This window comes from Vulpes lagopus, chromosome 17 (assembly GCF_018345385.1).
Source record: "Vulpes lagopus strain Blue_001 chromosome 17, ASM1834538v1, whole genome shotgun sequence".
Classification (NCBI taxonomy): domain Eukaryota; kingdom Metazoa; phylum Chordata; class Mammalia; order Carnivora; family Canidae; genus Vulpes; species Vulpes lagopus.
The window spans coordinates 8,075,620-8,099,539 of record NC_054840.1 but is presented as its reverse complement, the minus strand read 5'-3'; the positions used below and the strand labels follow the sequence as shown (position 1 = coordinate 8,099,539).

Here is a 23,920-nt window from a genome sequence, read left to right as displayed (position 1 = left end):
TATGTTACTTGGCGAAGAATTTTACCTTAACAGCATAGACTTTTCTAATCAATGAGCATGATTTCTCTATTTATATAAGTTGTCTTTAAATGTTCTGCTATGTTTTGAATTTTTCAGTGTAGAGATCTTAAAAGTATTTATTATATCTATTTTCCCATATTTAACTTTTCTGATTAAACATTTTGATTGTTTGACATAAATGTATTTTAAACTTACATAAATTGTTTTTTCAAGTGTGTAGGAATGCAGTTTCATATATTGACCTTTTGTCGGACTCACTTTTTAAAATTCACTTATACTTAGTATTTATAGATTTGTAAACAATCAAATCATTTGTGAACACAGACATTTTTACTTTATCCTTTCAAGTGCTTTTTCTTTTCATTTCTTTCTCTTTCCATATTGCACTGATTTGGACTTCTAGTGCAATTTTGAAGAGAGTACTGTTAGGGACATCCTGAATTTTACATGTCTTTGAGGGAAAATGTCCAACATTATTTCATTATTGTAATGTCAGTGACAGCATGTTTATATATGTGGATCAATTCAAAGTAGTACCCTTTATTTAGAGTTTGCTTAGAGGCTTTGTGATGAAAATATATTAGCATTTTACTTATTGAGGTGGTCATTCACTTTTTCCTCTACATCAACATGAAATACATTCATGATTTTTGAAAAGTGTGCATTTTTTTCAATAATATTATTTTTAAATGTCATTAAAATATAATTGACTTATAATATTTTGTAAGTTTTAAGTATATAACAGATTGGTTTGTTTGTTTGCTTTTTTACATTGGCTAACTTTTATTTAACCTATCTATCCAAAGCCCAACTTTACCAATTGATAAAATTCTGTATAAGATGAGATTTACTTTTAGTTGTTCTGTTACTTTCTTTTCCTTTAATCCGGAGCATTTTCACAGCCTTTCTTTGCCTTTTATGACATTGAAAATTTTGAAGAATATGACACACCCTCTTTTGTTAACTTTTTTATCTTATGAATAATTTTAATACAGTTATTTATTTGCTTTTTCATACGGTGTATAATTATATATTATTTTTATTTTTTTACAATATTCTATTACTTTCAGGTGTACAATATAGTGATTCAACAATTTCATATGTTACCCAGTGCTCATCATGACAAGTGCACTGATACTTGGGGAACTTTTGAAAAATTTTGATATCAGACTTGTCCACATTACTGACTATAATTTGGAAGTACTAAAAGTTTTGTCAAAACAGTGATAAGGGGATCCCTGGGTGGCTCAGCGGTTTAGCGCCTGCCTTTGGCCCAGGGCGCGATCCTGGAGTCCCGGGATTGAGTCCCACGTCGGGCTCCCGGTGCATGGAGCCTGCTTCTCCCTCTGCCTGTGTCTCTGCCTCTCTCTCTCTCTGTCTATCATAAATAAATAAATCTTAAAAAAAAAAAAACCAGTGATAAGATGAGTAGACATGCTGAACTCCAACAATACCTTTCATGGAAGAAAGCATAAGAAGAGCAAGCCCCAGGTATTGACAGCGCATATGTGAAGGGGGTAGGAGGTGGGGTAAGAGGATTTCTAAGCACTTAACAAACAGGATGGGATCCTCTTGAGCCCAGGGCAAAATTATAGGTAGTTCATGGTGTTTCAAGAGAGTAAACTTCTGTTTTCTTTCAACTACCAGAGATTTAATTCCTACTACATACGTATGCTAGAAGTACAAAATGAATCAAATAGATTGATTTTTCTTTTCTTGATTTCATTATATTCCAAGTGAATCTATAACATCTTCTTGGGCCCTAGTGACATATTCAGGATCCTATTAGCTAAATCTTACTTTTTATCTTGGCATTTTCTGTTATTAATTCCTTACCAAGTAAAACTGAATATCCAAACTATATCTGTCATCTTTTAAATAACATTGAAAAATATAATTAATACTTTGTAATGTAAAGTTTTATGGTAACATATATTTATTATATTAGATAATATTTCTCTTTCTTAACTGCCCATTAAAGACACCCTTTTAGATAATTGATGCTTCTTCCCCTCTACTGGAATCAATTCATTTTTATTAAGACAGAGGTCTTTACTTGGTTATCTGGCTTTAGGAATATGCAACTTGTCAAGGGTACTTGCTTTCCTATTAATGAATAAATATTTTCTCTAAAATCAATGCCAAACCATTGATTTCATTTTACAAATCACTGTAAAATTCATTTTTGACCCACGCAAATCTAGAGCAAAATAAGAGAGAAATAGCTTCATTCAAAGATATTTGGTGCCTATGAGATGTTAGGACATCTCAAACTACCCCCTTTTTTTTTTTATTATTACCAAACATACATTATTTGATTGTCAGCCTCCTAAGTCTGAACTCAGTTGTTAGGCCTCTTGAAAGTCTGATGTTGTTGTTGTTTTAATGGATATTCATATTTCAGTTAACATATAGATTGCATGTTCCAATGCACGAGGCATCACTGCAGAACTCAAAAATAAACTTACAAATGTGAAAACTATTCCTTCTTAAATGATATAGGGAGGCACACATTCATTGTAATATCACATTTCAGGATTACATTACTGGAACATAATGTATTGTCAAAGCACTGCATCAAAATTATTTAATGAGTTTCTGATGCCAGTAAAATCTCTTTCCACTATTCCTTCCCATCTATTTAACAAAACATAAGAGAAATTTACCGACCACTCATGTCATCATTTTTCTACATCTGAGTATGTGTATGCTCGAAAGGAGAAAAAGTAAAGTTAAACTCATATCTGGTATTTTAACTGATCAAAGTAATCTGGATCAAGTATGGGTGAAAGGGATATAGTAAAGGGTTTGGCCCCGAATAGATGCATCATCAGCTGACTTACATCAATTTGCAGAGTTTTATGATGACCAATCAATGGTAATGAAGATAAACAGAGAAAATGTACTAAATGGCAATATTACAAGGAAACAAAATTTCACGCTTTTTCCAGTGACCTATCTCAGGTCATCAAAAAATTTGCCACCCAAATTATTTTTGTTTGGCTTAAAAAGAAATTTATGAATCTCTCCCAAATCCTTGTTTTAATTGTTAATTAGAAAACAGCCAGTGCTTCCTTTTCAGATAAACCGAGAGTCACATAATTAGACCATCCCAGAGATAACTGAACTTAAAGGAAACAAGAAGTTAGAGTAAGAACAAAAATTTGTAAAAATTAATAAATAAAATGTAGTTGGCCCCTGCCCTATCTAATGACCCTGTGCTAGGTCTCTATTTTAGCCAAGCTTTTGTTGTTGCTGTTCACCTTTATTAAGCTGATCTAGATACCAGGTGGGAGGCTCCTTGGTAGGCTTTTAACACACAGTATTACATTTTATTACCACTGCAACCCTGATTGGATAGGTGCAATTATTATCACCATGTCATGCATATATAAACTGAGGGGTGCCAATTAGGTGACTCTTGCAAAATCTCTCAACCAGCACACAGAGCCTTGAAGAGGATTTAAGTCTGGGAATTTTCGCTTCAGAATCTTGCTCCCCTCTGCTCTGCTATGCAATTTCCATGTTATCACACAATGGTCATCTTTAGAAGAAAAAAGAGAAAACCCTTGTCTTGAACCAACAGAATTTTTTGTTATTATTAGTCAATCAATCAGTAACTCTAAAGTTCTAAACCAAAGAGAAAATGTCCAATCACTAATTACTTTTAGGTCCTGGAGAAAATCAAGTGCTCCCCAGTCTTTAAAAATCTTTTTGTTAGAGACAAGTCATATGCATTGCCAGATAGCGATCACTGCCACACTCTAACATTATTTTTAAAGTTTCACTTTATTAAATCACTACTGGTTGGGAGAAATCATTCAAACAATGTTTTTTGATATCTATGGCTTATTTTACCTAACCGTATTTTGTACTGTAAAGCATGTTTTCAAAAATACTGATTTCTCTAAAATAGAAATTCAAATGATTTTCCAAAAATGCCTTTTTTGGGGGATATATATTAAACTTTTTAAAAACTATCTAAATAGAGTTCAGAAAGGTGGCCAGTAATTGAAATATTATCATTGTGCTTTGTCTTCTAAAAACTTTCTTTGAAAAGATTACTTTATCTCTTTACTTCATTTTAATTATATAATAAGTGATGGTGCAGGTCAGTTATTATTGGCTTGTGGGTCAAATAAAAATGCAAGAGCCAATTAATTTTGAATAGTTTCCCTAGACTTGTGCAATAGTGGCAGAGTTAAGATTTGATTCCACATGTCTAAAATCCAGATCCTAGCTTTTTCCATGGAACTCCCTCAACCCTACTCCCTGTCTCTTTTTAGGAGCCACATAATCCTCTATCCATTCACCATTCTTCCATTTGCTCTTTTTTTCTGTCACTCATTCTTTTACCAAACAATTATTTATTAAATGTCCGTGTTGTGGGCTGAATGCTTGAATTCTCCCCAAATCCATTATGTTGAATCCCTAACTCCCAATGTGACTATATTTGCAGATATTGAAGACCATTTTTGGTAATTAAGGTTAAATGAAGTCATAAGGTTGAGGTCCTGATCCAACTGAATCAGTGTTCTTCTAAGAAGAGACTCTATAGCACTCTCCCCTTCCCCTTACATTATGTGTATGTGTTATGTGTGTGTGTGGGGGGGGTATGTACATATGCATACACACATACACACACACACACACATATACACCTAGGAATGGCCATGTGAAGACATAGCAAGAAGGTGGCCATCTGCAAGCCAGGAAGAGAGTCCCCACCAGAAGCCAAATCAGCCCTCCTAGATCTTGGACTTCTAGCCTCCAGAATTGTAAGAAAATAAGTTTCTGTCACTTAAGTCACCCAGTGAGTCAGCAGACCTTTGTTACAGCAGCCTGAGGTGACTAATCCAGTCTGGTTACTTCAGGTAATGGACTTAGCCTTAGATAGCCCCACAGGCACCACAGATAGAATCAGGACACTGCACTTAGAGACTACAGCTATAGATATTTTGCTCTATCAGGGAAGCTAGGCACAGGATTTGGATGTTTCACAGCTTTAAATGGATTTACCCAGTGCTTTAAATGGATTTACCTAGTGCTATGATGGAGCAAAATTTAAGCAGTATGAAACTATGACTAGAAAGGTCAAGGATAATGTCATGGAAGGCGAGAATTTGAGGAAAGAATAGACACTTGCTAAGGATGGATAGGAAAAAGAGGTTCCTAGGTAGAAAGACCAGTGTGTGCAAAGAATGGAGGCCTGATAGCACACAGGAACTATGAATCATGTACAGTTAGTGTGGGAGAGAGTAGAGTCAAAGATAACCCATTTTTTGGCTTCAGTCACTGGACAGATGGTAATACAATTTATTATATAGGAAATGCTCAAGGAGGGGAGATTTGTTCATAGAAAAGAGCAGGCAAGTACTGGAGTAGCAATGATTTGTTCAGTTATGATAGACTGGGTTTCTGTTGGGAGAGCGGGACAGAATGCGATGCATAGTATGTGCTCAATAATTGTTTGCTGACTATGGATTTCCTCTCTTTGTGTATATTTTCCTTGGTCCAAAAGGTTTTTTTTTTTTCCTCCCTAAATTCATCATTTTTTTTAAATAAAGGAGTATCAAAAAGCAAGGTTACACTAGTTGATCACAATAATCTGTCTAACCAAACAGGAGAGATATCAGCTACAGTTGAGGGCAAATATGACAGGAGAGTGATTAAAAAAGAGCACACAGGAGTAGGGCGAGATGCCTTTGTGAAAGTGACTTTGTTGGTCATGACCAGATTTTGTATTAACTAGGGTAAGATTAGAAGACGAAAACAACAACAACAACAACAACACCTAGAGTCGAGAGCTTAAGTGCTCCTCCATGGATAACAAGATCGCCAAAATCACCAAAAAAGCCCTTTCTCTGGTTTTGTTCATAACACATCTAGAGCAGATAATCCACACTCTCAAAAGTGGGCAACCATTAAAATGGTGAAGAAAACTATTGAATTGCCCATTAATTGAATTCTTGAAGGGGAGAGAGGGAATGGGTGATCTTTAGCCGAAGGGTCATGAACTATTTGTAGAAGTATCTTGGAAGTCCAAGCAATAAAACAACTCAGTTCTGACATAATGAAAAGAATCATTTTACATTTCTCAAGGTAAGTATTTTCTTGTGTATATACTGAGGACATTCTGCTCCAAGGAGAAGAATAATTATTTTTAAATTTCCTCTAAATGCTGAATTTTCCCCAGATTCATCCCCCAATCCATAGGTATCCTGTTTAAAGAGACATAGTCCCGCATTTATCAACCCTGTAACTGCAAAATTATTTTGTTATTAAGCCTTGGTTTATTCCAAGCCTTCTGGATAATCTCGAGCTGTACTGAACTTGTTGTTTAACTCTGGAGATTTTGTAATAAAAGTTTAATGAGTTACTTATTATTAGAATGTTTATAGCCTTTATTTTAAGGAGAACAAAAATGACGTAAAGTTCTACGCATTTGGTTTAAAACTTATTCAACTCACATATCAGTTAATGCTACAGTGATTTTTAAAAAATCTCTTATCAATATATGTGTCTAAAAGCAATGTAGCCAAACCACAACTTTACCTGAGCCGTGAATAAGAACAAAACTAAGGAAGGACTTCTCACTTGTTATCATGTCAAATCCAGATCTTAACTTTTGGCATTTTAGAATTTGAGCAAGAATTGTTTTGATTGAAGCATTTTGAACAGATTTCACAAGAGGATATATATAAAACAAAGGGACAAAAATTTGAATTTAGGTCCTGAAGGCACTGAGTATTTATTTCTATTTAAAATGCTGACCATATATTCTATTAATGATCATAAATATTAAGAGAACAGACCAAATAAATCTAGTTTATCTGATTTCTGTCTAACTGAAATACTAGGAAACCAAGGGTCACTCACATCTCTAAAAAACACTTTCTTGCTGATATGGAAATTGCCTACACATTTTGCAGATATAGACCAGGTTTTCCAGAAATTATAATATCACAATTTAACCACAAAAGTTTTCAAGTTATAAAAATAAATGGGAAGTAGATACAGCTACAAAATCTGTATAAAAATTATAAGCTCAGCATCACATAGCTACCTGTTCTTACTGAGATAAAATTTACTTTGATTTTGTAATCAGACTGTAACTTCTCCTTAGATATTATCAAGATGGGTTCTGTGAAAAGCATGGCTAAAACCAGAAACTGATTTTCATATTGTTTTTTTGCATTACTTTTATGCATGAATTATTCATTAAATCAATTTGAATATAAAGAATCATCACAGAATTCAGTGCAGTGCTCACATTCTGGAAGCATGTAGAATCAAAGCAGGGTTATCACAAGAGTCACAAAATATATTAGAACACAGAGCAAAATGACCATATAAAACAAAATAAAATCAAATTAACTCAGCCACAAAATGGAGAAAACAAATGTTTCCCCCAATCTTCCAAGCCTTGCCCCCAAAGAAAAGATAAAATACAATAAACTTGTCACATGATGACGTTTGTTTTCTTATGCCACATGTTATATGGATAGCCACATGATGCTTCTAAATATTAATCATAAAAGCTGTATTTGTTTCCTTTGTTATGTTTTTAAGTTGATACTATTCTTTACCTTTTGGTAGTTGAGTTCCTTTCTAACCCACTATACCTTTATGCAACATGTTGTTTCTATCAAGAAGTAAGATTATAAGGGAGGTTCATTCTTAAAGACCATTTGAAGACATTTTGCAATATTTGGAATTTGCTTATTTTGTGGCCACTTTAAAAACTAATCTTTTCTTCACATTTCTGAATACATTTCAATGCATAAACTCTACATTTATTCTTACCTCCCATCCATAGCTGGGGTCTTTCAGGTTTGACCTCTGCTCTCCCACATAAGGCCCAAACTTTTCACCTGCTTCAATCTTCCTTTTGGTCCATATTCCTAGTCCTGCTCCAGGCATATTTGACTCTCGAAGTTCAAACTCAGCAGGAATGGGGATATCATCAGGGATGTAGATGGGGGCTTTGTATGGAGAGCCCTCCTTCGGAGTGAATGCTTCGCTGGATGTGGCTGGAGAGCATGGCTCTTGAATATTGAGGGAGGGCGTGCTGGCTACTCCATCTGCATCTGGCATTTCTTCCAAAGGAATTTCAGGGTAACTGCCATATACACACTCATTACCTGTGAACAAATGATAACTTTGTGAATTCCTACTAATATACAAGCATCAAAATCCCACAGCTCGGTAGCCACCTTATAATGTTATTGTTCTTTGAAGACAAAATAGGGAAGGCCATTGTTAAAATATGCCCGCATTAAAAATCTCTGTTATTCACAGATGGGCGATTTGGTTTATCTCTGGTGAATCCATAAATCAAATGAGCTAATCTTCAACTGTCAATACTCGCATAGGCCAGCTCAATCCATTATTTAGCTGGGAAACAATCAGCAATTTAATTATTGGTCCGAATAAAGTAGAGATAAGAAGTGAACATATGTGTACCTGCAACACCACAAACCATTCTAAACAGGAGGCGATAACATTACACAATGTGTTGGGAAGTTGTATCATGCAGTGTATCTCAGACTAAGTTGTAGGAGATTGTCAAAGATTCCAAGGGCTGCCATGGACAACAAGGCTTAACTCCGTATATCAGGACTATTTATTGGAATATTAATTTGTGTTTGTTCTTTACCTTTTCTTTCCCATTTCAAACACATCACCAAGTCATTGGTATTCTTTGCCTCAACAACTTATGCAGAGCAGAGACTTAAAGTGACTTGAAGCTAGTGATTCCTCTGGACATGTGTGAAAACAAAAACCATCAAAGAAATTAGATGAGTTTTCCAGAGAAGAAAGCAAGATAGAGTAAAACAAGGAGTCTGAACACTCTGCACTGGGGCTCCCAGGACTCCACAAGACAACACAGCCCCCACACTGGAAGTAAATGAGCACACCATTTCAGATCTTAAGATTTTAATGCAATTTGCTGGGGGTTAAAGGATAGTGACTGAGCTTGAATTTCCCACCAGTCCACCAGCTGAAGGGGATTTCAGTTATCTTAAAGCAAATAAACACACGTCTCTTGTCCACAGGGATTATGGACCAAGAGTCATACCTGATTTGTTGGATTTGTAGACCTTCAAGGAGACAACTAAGAAAAATGGGTCAGAATTAGAGACAAATGTCAATCAGAGCCATGCAAAGGCAAAATAAGTTCCCATCATAGAGTTTCTAACATAGCCTAGATAACCATAAATTACGGATAATGTGGAGGAATTTCGGCTTCAGGTTGATGACTAGATAAGATGACCTTTTAAGATGCTACCAACCCTGTAGTTCTACAAACTATTAAAATCTCCCAAGATAGTTTATTGAGCTAGAGGGTAGAAAACCCAACTTCTAGTCCAATTCCTTCTCTGACCTATTACAGAGATCTATTAGAGTCATTAACAATTGTTGATCAATTGTTGACTCCTCTTAAAGTTTTGTGACAGGCAAAGTGATAGTACATGCAAAAGTATCTTTCTAATGAAACGCTTGGTTCCTGAGTCAAATGATAAGACAATGACATTTAAACCAAGCACAAAACCAAACTCCAGAATACAACCTATTCCTATGAGACATTGGACCCCAACATATAAGCTCATCATCATACAAGTTCATTGATCAAAAATCTTGTACATTATCATCTGTCCTCAAATTGAGTCTTTTGCCTGCTTCAGCATGTCTATTAAGAATACTATTTTTGCCTTAATTAACCACGTTCAAGTTTCTCAAATAACGTGGATATTCTCTCTCCTTCATTCTCTAATCTATTCAGTCATTAAATGCTGTCCATTCTTCTTGCAAGATTTTTACCTTCATCTCATTCATGTAATACACATCTTCATTCCTAAATTCTCTAACAGTCCTCTAAATATGTCTCCAGACCTCTAGTCTCCAACCTCTGGTATCCATCAACACTGAGCCCGTACAATGCTGCTATCTTCTGGGCACACCCATTTTCCTGTGCAATAGCCTCCAATAATTCCCAGTGCTCACAGGTGGTAAAATCCAAACCTCATCAGCTTAGAAAAAAAATTGCTCTTATTTTAAAACCATTCTCCCTTGATCTCTGATTCTCAATACTCCTCAATAGGAGACCATAGGCCAGAATAAGCTTATCTTCTGAGGTGAGTGAGATTTTCTTCTGCAGTTCTTCTTGGTGGGTCACCCTATCTCTCTCTCTCTACTCCTCTGCCCATCCAACTTATAATCATCCTCTCAGGTCAGGTTTCAGCTTGTCCCCTCACCATCTCATTTAACTCAAGTGTCCCTCTTCCTTGAGTTCTTACAAAATTCACCTCCAAATCTGATGATCAAATAATGTACTGCTACTTAGTTAAATATGCATGGATCTGTTATTCCAACTAGGAAATTGGCCCATAAAGGGAAGACTGAGAACTCACAGCTCTTAGAAATTCTCCAAGTGATCTGTATGAAGGTGCTTAATAAATACTTACTAAATAGATAGTTAACCTAACATATAATTTTATCAAACTATGAAATCAAATCAATATTTTTCTACCAAATACAAGGAATGATTTTGACCATAAAAGGCACTTTTAAACCCATAGAAATGGAACACAATGAATTATAAACTTCTCTCCAAACCCAGCATCAAAAGAAACAACTTTAGTAATGTCCTAAAGAAATATCATCAGAGAAATACACTTCAGTATCCAAACGCCCTTGATAAAGTTTATCTAAATCTATCCTTCAGGGAGATTTTGCACTTCAACCTAAAAGCCAAAAGTTCAGTAGCACCCTTGCTACAGATTATATATATATGTATGTATATGTATATGTATATATATATATGCAATCTCTCTAGAATTGTAACATTTAACTACTGCAAATGCAGAGTTACTTTACAGATTCTTAAAGGGATTTATCACACATTGTGAAGACTTTGTTTTTCTTGAAAAGTAGGTGCCATAAATTGGAAGTATTGTATAATCTATAGACTTGTCCACTTAAGCAGCAGGAAACCAAAAGGCATCCAAATGAATAGAACTATTTCCTCCAGTAATTATCCATTAAAAGTCAGCAAAATTTCCCCTATTTCCTCAAAGGGTTAAATCACTCATACTGTCAGTTCCATCAAAGTGATCTCAAATCTTAAAAAAAGGATAGAGACAAACCCATCTGGCCCCCCCCACTGGCATAGCTGACCTCATGACCTTTGAGTTACCCACAAACTTTCCCAATGCATAATCTAAACGAGTGCATTTGGGTTTCAATTCTTGTGGAGACAAAGTACACATGTGTGCCCAGGCTGCTGCACAGAAGAATTTGAATTTAAAGCCTGAATGCAATTCTGCTGACAATGGCAAAAAATTCCAATTAAACCTAAAGAACAACTTATATAGGTCACGCAAATCCAGGAGAAAGACTCACGTTCCTATTCATCCACAAGCAGGCATTAAATGTATATGCAAACCCAGGCAATTTGTTTTCAAGCCTCTGTTAATCTAGTATCATCTGAATTAAATATAAAAAGGGCTGTAGTGACAAAAAATAGAAATAGAAAACTGCTGAGTTTTACATATCGAAACGCAACAATATTTCAATGTAATCTAGCATTTCAAAATTTTCAACAGCAAATGCAGTTTATCACACCACACTGAATATTTGCATGAACCAAAATAAACTAATGCCTCCATGTACATTACTCAAGATCTATCCAAAAAGCTGCTAAAACATTTCATCTAAATGACAAACTACCTCAATTATCCTATCTCCATTAAATCTCTGTTATTGGGGAAAAAAATTGGGCACATTTACAATAGGTAAGTATCAGGTAAGAACTGCTATATACATCAGTGGTCCCATAAAGATAAATAACCCTTGTAACTTCTTGGAGCTGAGCTGCCTACTACTGGAATCTGCTTCATGCATCCTTTAGATGTATCATTAACTGAGTAAGGACAGAAAGACAAGCTTATTGTTGGACTTGAGACAAATGGCTTGGCAATGCTCTTGAAAATCAGCCTCTTCGATTCAAGTTTTAAGTGTTCTAATATCCCTGGAGACCAAGCCAGATCACACTATTGGATTGAGTATATTTATTTCTATGACTCTTTGAATAACTAACATAGGTTTCCACTTGACAGAGTTCCATTCTGAAAGCACATAAGAATCTACAAAGAGAAAACTGCAGAGATAATAGCAATAATATAATGATAACTCTCAAAGACGTATATCTATGTTTTCACTTTAACACTCTCAATCCTGTAAGGAAGCCACAGCGATAATAATCTTCTACTTCTCAAATCTGGAATCTGATGCTCCAGGATGCTAAACAGTATATCCAAAAACACCTGAGACTGGAAGGCAGGGGTCCAAACCCAACTGTGTCTGTAACTCTAGGCAATTTGCTTTTGTTTTCTAAAGATAAGTTTTAAAGTTTGTTTCAAAACTGTGGCCATACTGGGTAAATAATTTGTTTTCTGCTTTTTCACTTATATTTCATTATGAACACTTAAAAGTTTTTTTAAGTTATTTTCTAAAAATATATTAAGGATCCCTGAGTGGCTCAGTGGTTTAGTGCCTGCCTTTGGCCCAGGGCGTGAACCTGGAGACCCAGGATCGAGTCCCACATCGGGCTCCCTGCATAGAGCCTGCTTCTCCCTCTGCCCATGTCTCTGCCTCTCTCTCTCTCTCTCTCTCTGTCTCTCATGAATAAATAAATAAATAAATAAATAAATAAATAAATAAATAAATATTTAAAAATAAATAAATAAAATATATTTAATTACAGCATAATATTCCATTATATGGACCCACAAAAAATGAACTAGTTGTAATTACTTAAGTTGCTTCTAACTTTCTGTTGCATAAACACCATGAAGATAAACATCTTTTCATATAAATATGTATATTTGTCCAGCTTAAGTCCCTTAAATTAGAGCCCTGTAAGAAAACAGTGATTATTGACAGATTGCTTTTCGGGGTGTATATCAATTTATATTCCTATCAATTACCCTAGCATTTATTATTATGTCTTGCTTTTAAAATTTATTAATACAATGGAAAAGATTATATATATTCATAGAAAACAACTATATATATGTAGTTGTTTTAATTCAGATCTCAGTTGACTCCTAAGACTTAATATTTTTGTCATCTGTATTTCTTCTTTTCAAATCATTCTTTGTTTTTGTCCATTTTTAATTGAGCTTTTGTTGGTCTGCCTTATTAATAATAATATCAAAAAATTATCCCTCTGATAGTTTGTGCTACTTTCCCTAGTAAATCATTTATCATTTGGTCTTTTAGTGGGTTTATGTTGTCTAAAAATTTTAATTTTTATGGAACGAAGTCTATTTTTCCTCTGTGATTTTTTTTACATTTTTCTTAGAAAGTCTTTACCCATCCTAAGGAAGAAAAAGAGATTCTCTTTTATTTTCTTTGAGTTCCATAGTTGCTTTTCTACTAACCTTGGATTACCAATGATTTACTGCTGAGTGAAAAGCAGAGAAAAATGATTTCATTTATTTGAGCTCCTGTGAACGGCAAGCTAGAAAAAAAAAATGCCATTTCACTCGTAATTCTTTGGTTCTTATTTGCAAGGCTGGCCTAAAATGCCTTTTCTTTTTGTGGGTTTTATATAACTCACCATTTGTTTCACTTGGCCTCTCTGCCTAGTTTAACTGCAAATCTTCTGGGCAGATGCCATTCAAAATCCTGAGCTTCACCATTAATAGCATTCCGTACCCGTCATAATACTTATCGCTCAGCATTATCATTAGTGATACCAGCGTAAATAATTTCCTCTCCACTCTTCATGTTCCTTCATCACGACAAAACATTTAGCAACTAAATAGACTGTAATTTTCATATTAAAAGCACAGGGACTCAGCCTGACTCTAACGTGAGACTGGTTTCTGCAGGCATTAAACAAGCAATCTCCTCTCTATACTCAGCCCTACACACACATGCACACAATGCACACATCCACGTGCGTTTGCAGTGTGTGCGCGCGTGTGTAATAGCTCACTAATCTTTAAAATAGGCTGAGACAGAAACATGGTTTGAGATCTCAGGCAGACTGGTTGAGATCATAACTACATGAAACAACTGCCAGGAGGAGCCCAGCTAGGGAATTGAACAGATTAGGTAACTCAGAAATTTAGACATTTCCCCCCATTATGTTCCTCATTGCAGTTTTGTAATAAAAACACGAGCAAACTTCAAAGGAAGCTCTGTAGTAAAGGTTAATTGCTACTAAAGAAGAGGGTGGGCCCAAGCGCCAGTACTTTGTGCCCAACTCGCCAGCAGACAGGAAGGATTACACGTGGCTGAGAGCAGAGGATGCGTGCCCAGCTCTAGGAGGAGCCCAGGCGCTGCCAAACCTCAAAGGCCCACCAGGGACCTCCTGGTAGGCCGTGAGCACAGGAACAGGAGTCCACGAGTCGAGGCCTGCTAGTGGCGGGCCAGGGAGGGGTGGGGGAGGACACCGATTTCCTTCCAGAATTCAAACCGGACATGCTCTTCTTCCCTTGTTAGGACAATTCCAGAGCAGTTACAGCAGCGGGTTGGTGAGCAAGCAGAGGGCCTCCGGAGCCGGCTCTTCTGCACCGGTGACACAACCAGTAATCGTGTGCTGGGCTTGGGGACAAGGGTGGAGCCCAATGGTGCCAGATGCACAAACAGAACAAAGAAGGAGGCGAGGAACTGGCCAGCAGAAAATTCAGTGAGAATGGCCCCAAGATCATGAAATTTGAGATCCCAAATGAAAGGAAGAAGGGAAACTAGTAAAAGGAAGGAAAATGAGTTTCCAGAAAGCTGACTTAAGCTGCCTTTGAAGGACTGCAGGAAGGGTCCAGAGGTACAGGTTTGCAAAAGAGAGGCATCGACTAGAATGGAAGGCGATGCTGATGGACACGGTCTTCAGAAGGTGCTGCCTCCAGAGAGGGCTGAGAAGAAACCAGAGCTCCCTCGGAATCTTTTGACACTGACCTGCATTTGGAGAATTCGTGTCTCCAGAGACCATTATTTTGGCGAGATAATCTATCAACATGGTTTGGCACATGGAATTTTTTAAATGACCTTCTAAGCTTCCTTGCTCCTCAAGTATTTGCTACTTCCTTGTACCATGCTATTCCATTTCTTTCTTATGGAACTTTTTCCCCCAGTGCTTCCTAAAAATATTTCATTTATGGGCTGTCAAAAAGACCAAAAAGTATGAAAGAGTGTTGGGAGGCCAGCAAGGAAAGTGGCAGAAAATACCACATGAATTGGAAGCAAGGGACCCAAATCAATGAGCAAACATTTATCTTGCTCATAGAATTGTGGCACACCTCTTGCTTGTCCTGTGGCTTTTAAATCTGATTAAGAGTTTCTCCACTCTCCCGGGAATTTCACAGACATTGCACCAAACAAGTATGGTTTGTGAATTAAACTGGTAGCTTCTAAGCTATTATGAAATGGGTTTGGCCACTTTCAAAAGTTCCTCCTCAGAGGTGGGACTAAGCTTATTCAAAAGGGTTATGGAAAGAAATCGCCAGAAAATTCATAGTTGAGGTACCAGTAAAGCCCTTCGGTATCTACTTACAGATTCTAAAACAGCTAAAATAAAGACATTAAAGCTCTGTGAGCACTACTCCAAGGAAAAACATGGCCTGGTTAATGTTTGGCTTATTCAGTTGTCAGGGAACCACGGTCGCCAATACCCACTGGAATGCCCAGGTAAGAACAGACTTATCAGAGATCAGATAGGGGTTCTTTTTACGTTATAACTATGGGCCTCAACTTTCTTTTAGCAATACAAATTTTTAAGAGACTTTTGGCAAGCTTTGACCTGATGGCTTTTCTCATAAACTTTTTATATCCCCAAAGTGATTTTCCTTCAGATTCATTTAGGGTAAAACAGAAATGCCCTGAAATTATGGTGCAGCAGACTGGGTGGTTACTCCTCTAGTCTGAAATGACCAGAGTACAGCCTTTCAGTATTCAAGCCATATCTACAGTAATTATTTGCCAGCGTATCTAAAAGAAGGCAGGCATTTCCTGTTGCACACAAATGGGACACTCTTATCTAAATGACTGTTTAAACAGGTATTTAAGAAAAGACTATCACAGGCAGGAATTTACTGATGACGGAACACATTAGTTTAGGGCTGGACACATTAGTGGAGGACTAACCATTGTCAGGAAAGGAAGCATATCAGCATCAGGAAGGTATAGAGAATATTTTACAACTCCTGCATGGGTCAAGATGGGGGGTTGTAGACCACGCCATTTGCAACTGGGGAAAGCAGGAGGGACACAAGCCCCGATATGGAGATCCGAATATGCCTCCAGCGCCTGGGGCCACCTTGAGAGTCAGAGCGTGAGAGTCATGGCTCTGTTTCCCTATCCAGAGAATAAGCACGTTGGACAAGTTCAGCCCTGGGTTCAGTTCCCTCAAGCAATCCTGACTCTACGTAATAAAAACCAAAGGATGGTCAAGGTCTGGTATACCAAAAGCTTATAAAACAGATTTCCTAAAAAGACACTCTGAGAATTGGTTTAGTCTCTCTCAACATGTAACCTAGGAGAGACTGTGCTCTGGCTGCCTAACTGTGCTCTAACCAGTGAAACTGGAATTTATTCCCAGTAGAGGCTTATAAAACTGGGCTGTTATTCTCACATTAAGTAGACTGCCCTCTGGTGAGGACTGTGGTTTACGTGTGGGCAGAATGTGTGGTTTACTACCTCTAATTTGTTTATGTTGTTGATGGTGGTTTCAGAAGAAAGCAGCAGCCCTTCTCATGCTAAGGAGTGACCTGGTTTTCTTCCTTAAAAGAAGAAGAAGAAGAACAAGAAGAAGAACAAGAACAAGAAGAAGAAGAAGAAGAAGCAACAGAAATGTTTAAGTGGGGGAGGGGAGCATGAGGGCGCATTACTGTGCCATTGCTAATGGAGGAGCAACTGGGATCCCTTTGACCACAGCTCTGCTTCATTCAGCTCTGCATGTGAAATGAGAGCCCCAACTTGTTTATTATAATTACCTAAGTGTGGCTTGGTGGCTTTTGGCAGAGATCCTTCTTGCCTCCAAAAGAAAGACCATAGCTCAGGAGCTACAAGCTAGAGGAAGGCAGGGATTTCGGGGGGAGGGGGGGTGCAGAGGGGGAGTGCATTTTGTAGCGAGGAGACTGAATTCTAATATAAATTGGGTGAAAATATTCAAAACAACCCCAAAAAAGATGAAGATCAAAAAGCAAATGGGATTGGGCTCTACTTTCTACTGTAGAATAAACAGAGATAGGTGCGTAAGAGAAGTGAATAAATAGTTTAAATGTAAGTTCACGTTCATTCTCACAGCTGACTTGACGCAGACTCTTCCCTATGGCCACAAAACAGAAGAGCTTTCTTATAGCCAGGAGTTCCACATAAAGAAAGGAGACTGATTATGCGTGTCTGGCAGAAGAGGGAGTTGTAGCCGTGGCTTGCTGATAAAAGGGAAAGTGAACAAGCAATAGAACACTAACCTAACCACACTCTTGGTTTGATAAGGAGCAGAGAGTGCCCAAAAGAATGGGATTTTGTTAGAGTCTCAAAATTAGGTTTTATTTGAAAAATGAACAATGGTCCTTGTTCTCACGGGGCTTGGTAGCAAAGACAACAATGACTTCTGACCCTAAAGTGATTCCATGGGGCAAGTTCCTTGATTTGGCTAATTTCAGCATGGACTCTGGCCCCATTGCTAAGACAGTGTCTTCAGTGTCAAACAAGTTTAGATGGTTCCAAAGAGTTCAATTTTCTGCCCCCATTATAAGCTATAAAGGCCCCCATATTGAATTTCCCACCACTACATCATATTAAACGTAAAATCATTCAAAACCATGGGGATGGATGGAATGTCATTGAAAAACATAAAAGAAGGTTGGGTGTTTTTTTTTTTTTTCATCTGAGAAAACATTATACACTTTGGTAAAAAGTGTTTTCAGAAAAATATGAACAGATGTGCCATGCATATGTGTATACATACACTAAATAGCACTTATGATTGGAGAGGGGGTAATTTCAACATTGCTAAGTGGTAACACAAGCTACGTATTCAAGGGAATGATATAATATGACAACTTCATAGACTACCAAACTATGTATGGTCTCTGGAAACTGTCATTATCAACATGTACAATAACTAGTAGCATTAGGTGGTCTGTACAGTATCCTTCAATGTCTAATTGAGTCACACAGTCTAAGACACTTGACGGGCACCAGGCACTGCCTCCTAATGAGAACTGACTTTTTTAAAAAAGGCATTCAGGACCTCTTCTATATAAATTACTATCGTTTGCAGCAAGAGAGGATTATAAATGTTTGCTGGCAAAAAACTAAATTTATTTACAAACTGGGTCTAATTTATTTATGGCTCCAGTACAATCGGCTTTTGTCGAAATATTTATGTTATCTGTACTTCTGCCTCACTAAACTCTACCACAATCATAAACACTGTTGAAAAATTATTTGCAGTTAGCAGGATTTAAACTACCCATTATATCACCAGCTAGTGCCAGTAAACTTTTGCACTGGTTGATAAAGTTTCCTCTGTGGAATAAATATACATTTGACTTTCAAAATCTGTGGTGGGCTCCATACTATGAAAAGTGAAGGATTAAACAGATGCCCCAGACTTTACCAGTTTTGTGTAAGTGCTCCGATTGCACATTCCAGTTGAAGCTTGGACTACAAAAGTGCCCAGATTTCAATCTTTTCCTAGCACTAAAAGGAGAATTAGACGATTGTAGTGTAGGGCTGATAGTCTTTGCCAAAGATGCTACTCTTCACTGTTGTTCACTTATCCAATCCAGAGTGTTATTTGGCACCATGTTGTGCCTTGCCCTGTGCAAGTTGCTAAGGCTACATATACAGTTGGGTAAGATGCATTTTTCTGCCCTCGAGGCTCTTAGAAAGACAGAAATGGTAATAGGTATGTGACAATGCAATCCAATAAGGTGTAAGTTGAGGTTAGGAAGAGTGATGAATGTTAAAAGTTGAGTAGAAGCACCTGCAATTGGGCGTGCCAATCTATAAAAACTCCTAGCCTCAGATTGACCAAAACCAGGTATGTGCTACATTTTTTTTTTTTAAGAATGAGTCTCTTCATTGTTTGATGAAAATGCAGTGGTCACGTACATGTATTTCTGAATATCACTGATTTCTTCACAGCAACATGAGGATCAAAATAGATATGACTTACTCTACTGCTTCTTAGTAATATATAAAATGATGAAACCAACAGGTTATAAAATAGCACGGTCTACATTTCCATTATAAAGTAAGCCAAGAGAAAACTGCAAAGAAAAATTGATGGTTTCCATGTCATGTAACTAGTAAAATAGTGTTTCTGTTTGATCCACTTCATTGAAAAAAGACTAAAAGTTCTACCTGAGATCAGGTGGGACTGCTGTGATGCCCGTGAAACCCCCACAGGCCTATACTATAGATGGTCCATACTGCATTTATTTTCCAGTGTGAATTGAGAGTTGTACCAAACAAACCAGAGATAGTTCTGATTCACCTCAGAATAGTGCTATCTTCAGAGAGAAGACTGACCACATCACCCTGGAGCCTCCAACGTAAAGCAAGAGCTCATCAGAAAAAAATGGCAGTACTACTGATTTCTGATGTCCCAACTACAACAGATGATGGTCCTTTCCCAAATAATAGCCACCTATGCCTATGATAGTCAAAGTTACCAAAAGCCAGAGTAGCAAGAAAATTTTTGAGAGCTGTAATTATCTGGTGAAAATCTTCAAAAAAAGGAGCTATTTGCTCATCATGGTGTTTCATAAAAAGTAATGCTAAAACCTGCATATTTCTGCTTCATATTCAGTAGTATATGCATATAATATTTTGCTGACCACTTATATTAATACTATATAAAATAACCCTTACTTAGACCCAAGTATTATTCTTCAGAATAAAAAATGGGGGCACCTGGGTGGCTTAGTCAGTTAAGCTTCTGCCTTCAGCTCAGGTCATGATCCCAGGGTCTTGGGATCAAGCCCCACATCGGGGGGATCCCTGCTTAGCGGGGAGTCTGCTTCTCCTTCTCCCTCTGCCTCACCCTCCCTGCAAAATTGTGCTCTCTCTCGCTCACTCTCTCAAATAAATAAATAAAATTGGTAAAAAAAAAAATTAAGTAAAAAATCTGTGTCTTTGTTTTGTGTTTTTCCTGATCATCTTTTGTGTCTACTCCAATAAATCTTCTTTACAAACTGCTTATTTTAATAGGTTAATCTATGTCAGTTGAGTTAAATAAAATATTTTGGCATCATATCACTTAAACCTCAGGATGGTTGACTGAAACATCTATTTTTCATGGCACTGTGGAATTTAAAAGCTAAAGAAGCCACCAAATGATCAGTTTACTCATCTAAACACTTAAGATGCTTGTTGGTTCAGATATACTGTGGATCAATCCATGTAAACTGTGACTGGTTGAGAGGAAAAAATGGAAATGTTATAATTCTATCAAAAGTATATGATGTGAAAAAAATTTACCGGGGGGGCAGGAGAATTACCAGAAGACTACAGAATAAATACCCAATAACTTAACAAGCTTTGTGCTGTTGTTGCTTTTATTGTTTCTGTTGCTATTGTCATTGTATTAATGTACCTACTTCATCTAACTTTTTTAAATGTTTTATTTATTTTTAAAAAACCAAATAGGGTCTTGATCCCAGGACACTGAGGCCATGACCTGAGCTGAAATCAAGAGTCAGTCGCTTAACCGACAGAGGCATGCAGGCACCCCTCATCTAACTTTTTAATACTCATTTCCACTGTTGCATTTTAGCAACTAGAATCCAACATAGACTACAGATCAATAATCATTTAATCAAGAAGATTTCTATATACAAAGCACCATGGCAGGGTGGGGTAGGGAGAGCATAAAAAGAATAAAGTAAAATTACTGATTCCAAAGGACTTAAAATCTAGCCAGGGAGCTAAGACACATGCATAGGAAGAATTAACTTGTGTAATGTAAGGCCACATTGAATACAGTCAAGTGAATGGTACAGAAAACAAGGACTGCGATATTCAATGGTAAAAGTGATATTCCTCTTCTTTAAGAGAAAATTGAAATGGAAGATGGCTAAAAATTCTACTTGGGATGAAGACAGATAATCAGGAGGATTGTGAAATAAAGGTTATAGACTGCAGCAAAGCCCTGGAGAGGTAATGACTTTTAATTGGATTGAGTTTATCATATTTGCAGAGGTACAGCAGACACAGAAGAAAGGATTAGAGTGATTTCCACTTTCCATTATTTGGCATAATGAGAAAACAGAGGGTGGTCCACATCTCTTGTACATATTATGAGCCATAGGAGATGCTAAATGTCAGCTTTGGGTAACACTGGGCTCTCCTAAATAAACACATTTATTTGGACATAGTTAAGTCAAAATAAGTCACCTGAAAAAAAGGTTACAGGTCATTAATTTGCATAGTGCAAAGGATTTATGAATTTTTAAATTAATGCTCCTAGATCTCTAGACCCTTTTGAACAGTAGGTTATAGCTGCATTTTTTTTTTCTTCACTTTAGCTGGCTTAAAGGGTCAAATGAAGGTACTTGGCTAAAGAAAAAACAGCTGGGCAGACTTTCTTTCTTCTCGGTGGAAAAGAAGTGCATTATAAATTTTTCCAAGAAACAGCATTATACACATCTAGTCAAAACACACATACACACAACAAACAAAAAACTTGTGTAAATATATGGAAAGTCATAAAAGGATCGTGCAATTGGCACACCCCAACTCAAGTGAGCCCAAATGGGAAAAGTCATTAAATCCATCACCACCAAAATGCCACTGGACTACAAGGTGATGAAGTCAGAGTCTGGATGCCCGATTTATTGCGGAATGCCCAGAACCCAGTGACGTTTCTCGCCCATGACAATTCAATGTGTAGTTGTTGACTCGAAAACATCAGCCAAAGCAAGCCAACTGTATTAAAATAGTGAATAGTACCTCCCTTTCCTCCTCTAAATTGGGAAATTTTAACAAATTTACAAAAGGCATCACTCACATTGTGTCCTCAATCCGTTAAAAGGTATAGTAAAAATGCCCCACTAAAGGAAGGGAAAGTGCATGCTGAATCTACATGTTTGTGCGCGCGCGCTCTCTCTCTCTTCTCTCTCTCTCTCTCTAAGTGCTCAAGATGCTAATAGATGAATTTAACCAAATGGAATCAGTTCAGATTTGAACCATGTCCTCCTCACATTGTAAACCCTTCAAAAATATTGGTATAAAAGGAATAAAAATTAACAAACAAAAAGTCTCTACATGGATAACTCATATTTTTGTCTCGTCCTCAGGTTTTTCAGAGTCCTCCAGGAAGGGAAATTGGTAAAGCAATATCAAATATTGCCAACTAGATTTTGATTCCACCAACATTTATCACAGCACTTGCTATGAACCAACCATACCTTACAGGTCGTAGAATGTAAACTTCAATGGGGTGGAACTCCGCTTTGTTCACAGCTGCATCTGCAGCACCGTGCATAGTGTCTGGGGCATAGTAGATATTCAATACATACTTGCTAAATAGATAAATAATATGGGAATGTATAAATACAGAAATGAGGCTTTAAGACGTTCAGAGACTAGAGAAGCTATTCCAAACCAGGCTGTGCATCGAAATTTCCTATGGAGTTTATTTTTAAAAACACAAATTCTATGCGGGGTCACCTGGGTGGCTCAGTCCATTAAATGTCCAACTCTTTATTCCAATTCAGGTCATGATCTCAGGATCATGGGATCAAGCTCTGCCTGGAGCCCCATGCAGTCCCTGTTGGGCCCTGCATCAGACCTCAGGCTCGGGGTAGAGTCTGCCTTGGATTCTCTCTCTCCCTTGCCCTCTGCACACCCTCCTTTCTTTCCCACTCTCACTTTCTATCTCTCTCTCCCAAATAAATAAATACATAAATGAAATCTTAAAAAACACACACACACAAATTCTATGGCATTTCCAGAACTAGCAGTTAGGAATCCTTAGGTATATGATAGAATCATTCTTTGCAACATCTCCAGATTCCTATTCTATAATCTTAACCCATAAAACACAAATATATTCAGATAATCTACAAACCACAAACCTAACCCAATTTCTGTTTAAACCGGAAGACCACACTGGGTATAAGTCCACCTAACCAAACATGTAACCCAGGAAAGTCCCTCAGTTTATTTGAGCCTCAGCTTCTTTATCCATATCCGATGTTTGCCCAATATGGTAGCCACCACATACATGTGGCAATTAAGCATCAAAAGTGTGGCTTCTCCAAATTAAGATGTACTATCAGTTTAAAAATATACACAAGATATTAAAACTTGGTATGAAAATTCTAAAATAACTAGTTGATAATTCTTGTATATTGGTTATTCTGAAGTGGCTTGATACAATGAGTTAAATAAAATAGGTTAGTAAAAGTAATTACACCTGCTTAACTTTTACCTATTTTAATGTGGCTACCTACCAGAAAACTTAAAATTAATACATGGCTTACTTTTATATTTCTATTAAACAAATGTCATTTTTGAAATACTTATGACACAAAATTAAAGTAGGAGTCAGAAGAAATAATGCCTTTGAGCATCTTTGGTAAACTTTAGGGGAAACTACAAATGCCAAAAGTCATTATCATTGTTATAGGGAAAGATTCTCATGTCTCTAGTTCTTAAGAGACACGTCTTACAGGTCAGTGTCTTGCAGGTCTACCTGTATTCAGATAGCAAAAGGTGATGGCTCATGAACAACTCATTCTCTAAAACTACCTTGTCAATAAATCTCTCAATAAACACTTGTTGAAACCAAATGTAAAGAAAAATCAATGTGGTCATTGACATGGTACAGAAAGATGAGCTCTTTCCAAAACACATCCCTGCCAGGATCTCT

At 37.0% G+C, this 23,920-nt stretch overlaps 1 protein-coding gene across 8 annotated transcripts in view; it reads right to left on the bottom strand.

The window, feature by feature from the left end:
* The window catches only part of MECOM (MDS1 and EVI1 complex locus), a 554,726-nt gene that overhangs the window by 275,438 nt on the left and 255,368 nt on the right, over window positions 1-23,920 (bottom strand). For all 8 annotated transcript variants that reach the window (XM_041731621.1, XM_041731617.1, XM_041731615.1 and 5 more), the window contains exon 2: window positions 7,828-8,165. In XM_041731621.1, the coding sequence (XP_041587555.1) occupies window positions 7,828-8,165 (338 nt within the window). The remainder of the gene's footprint in view (window positions 1-7,827; window positions 8,166-23,920) is intronic.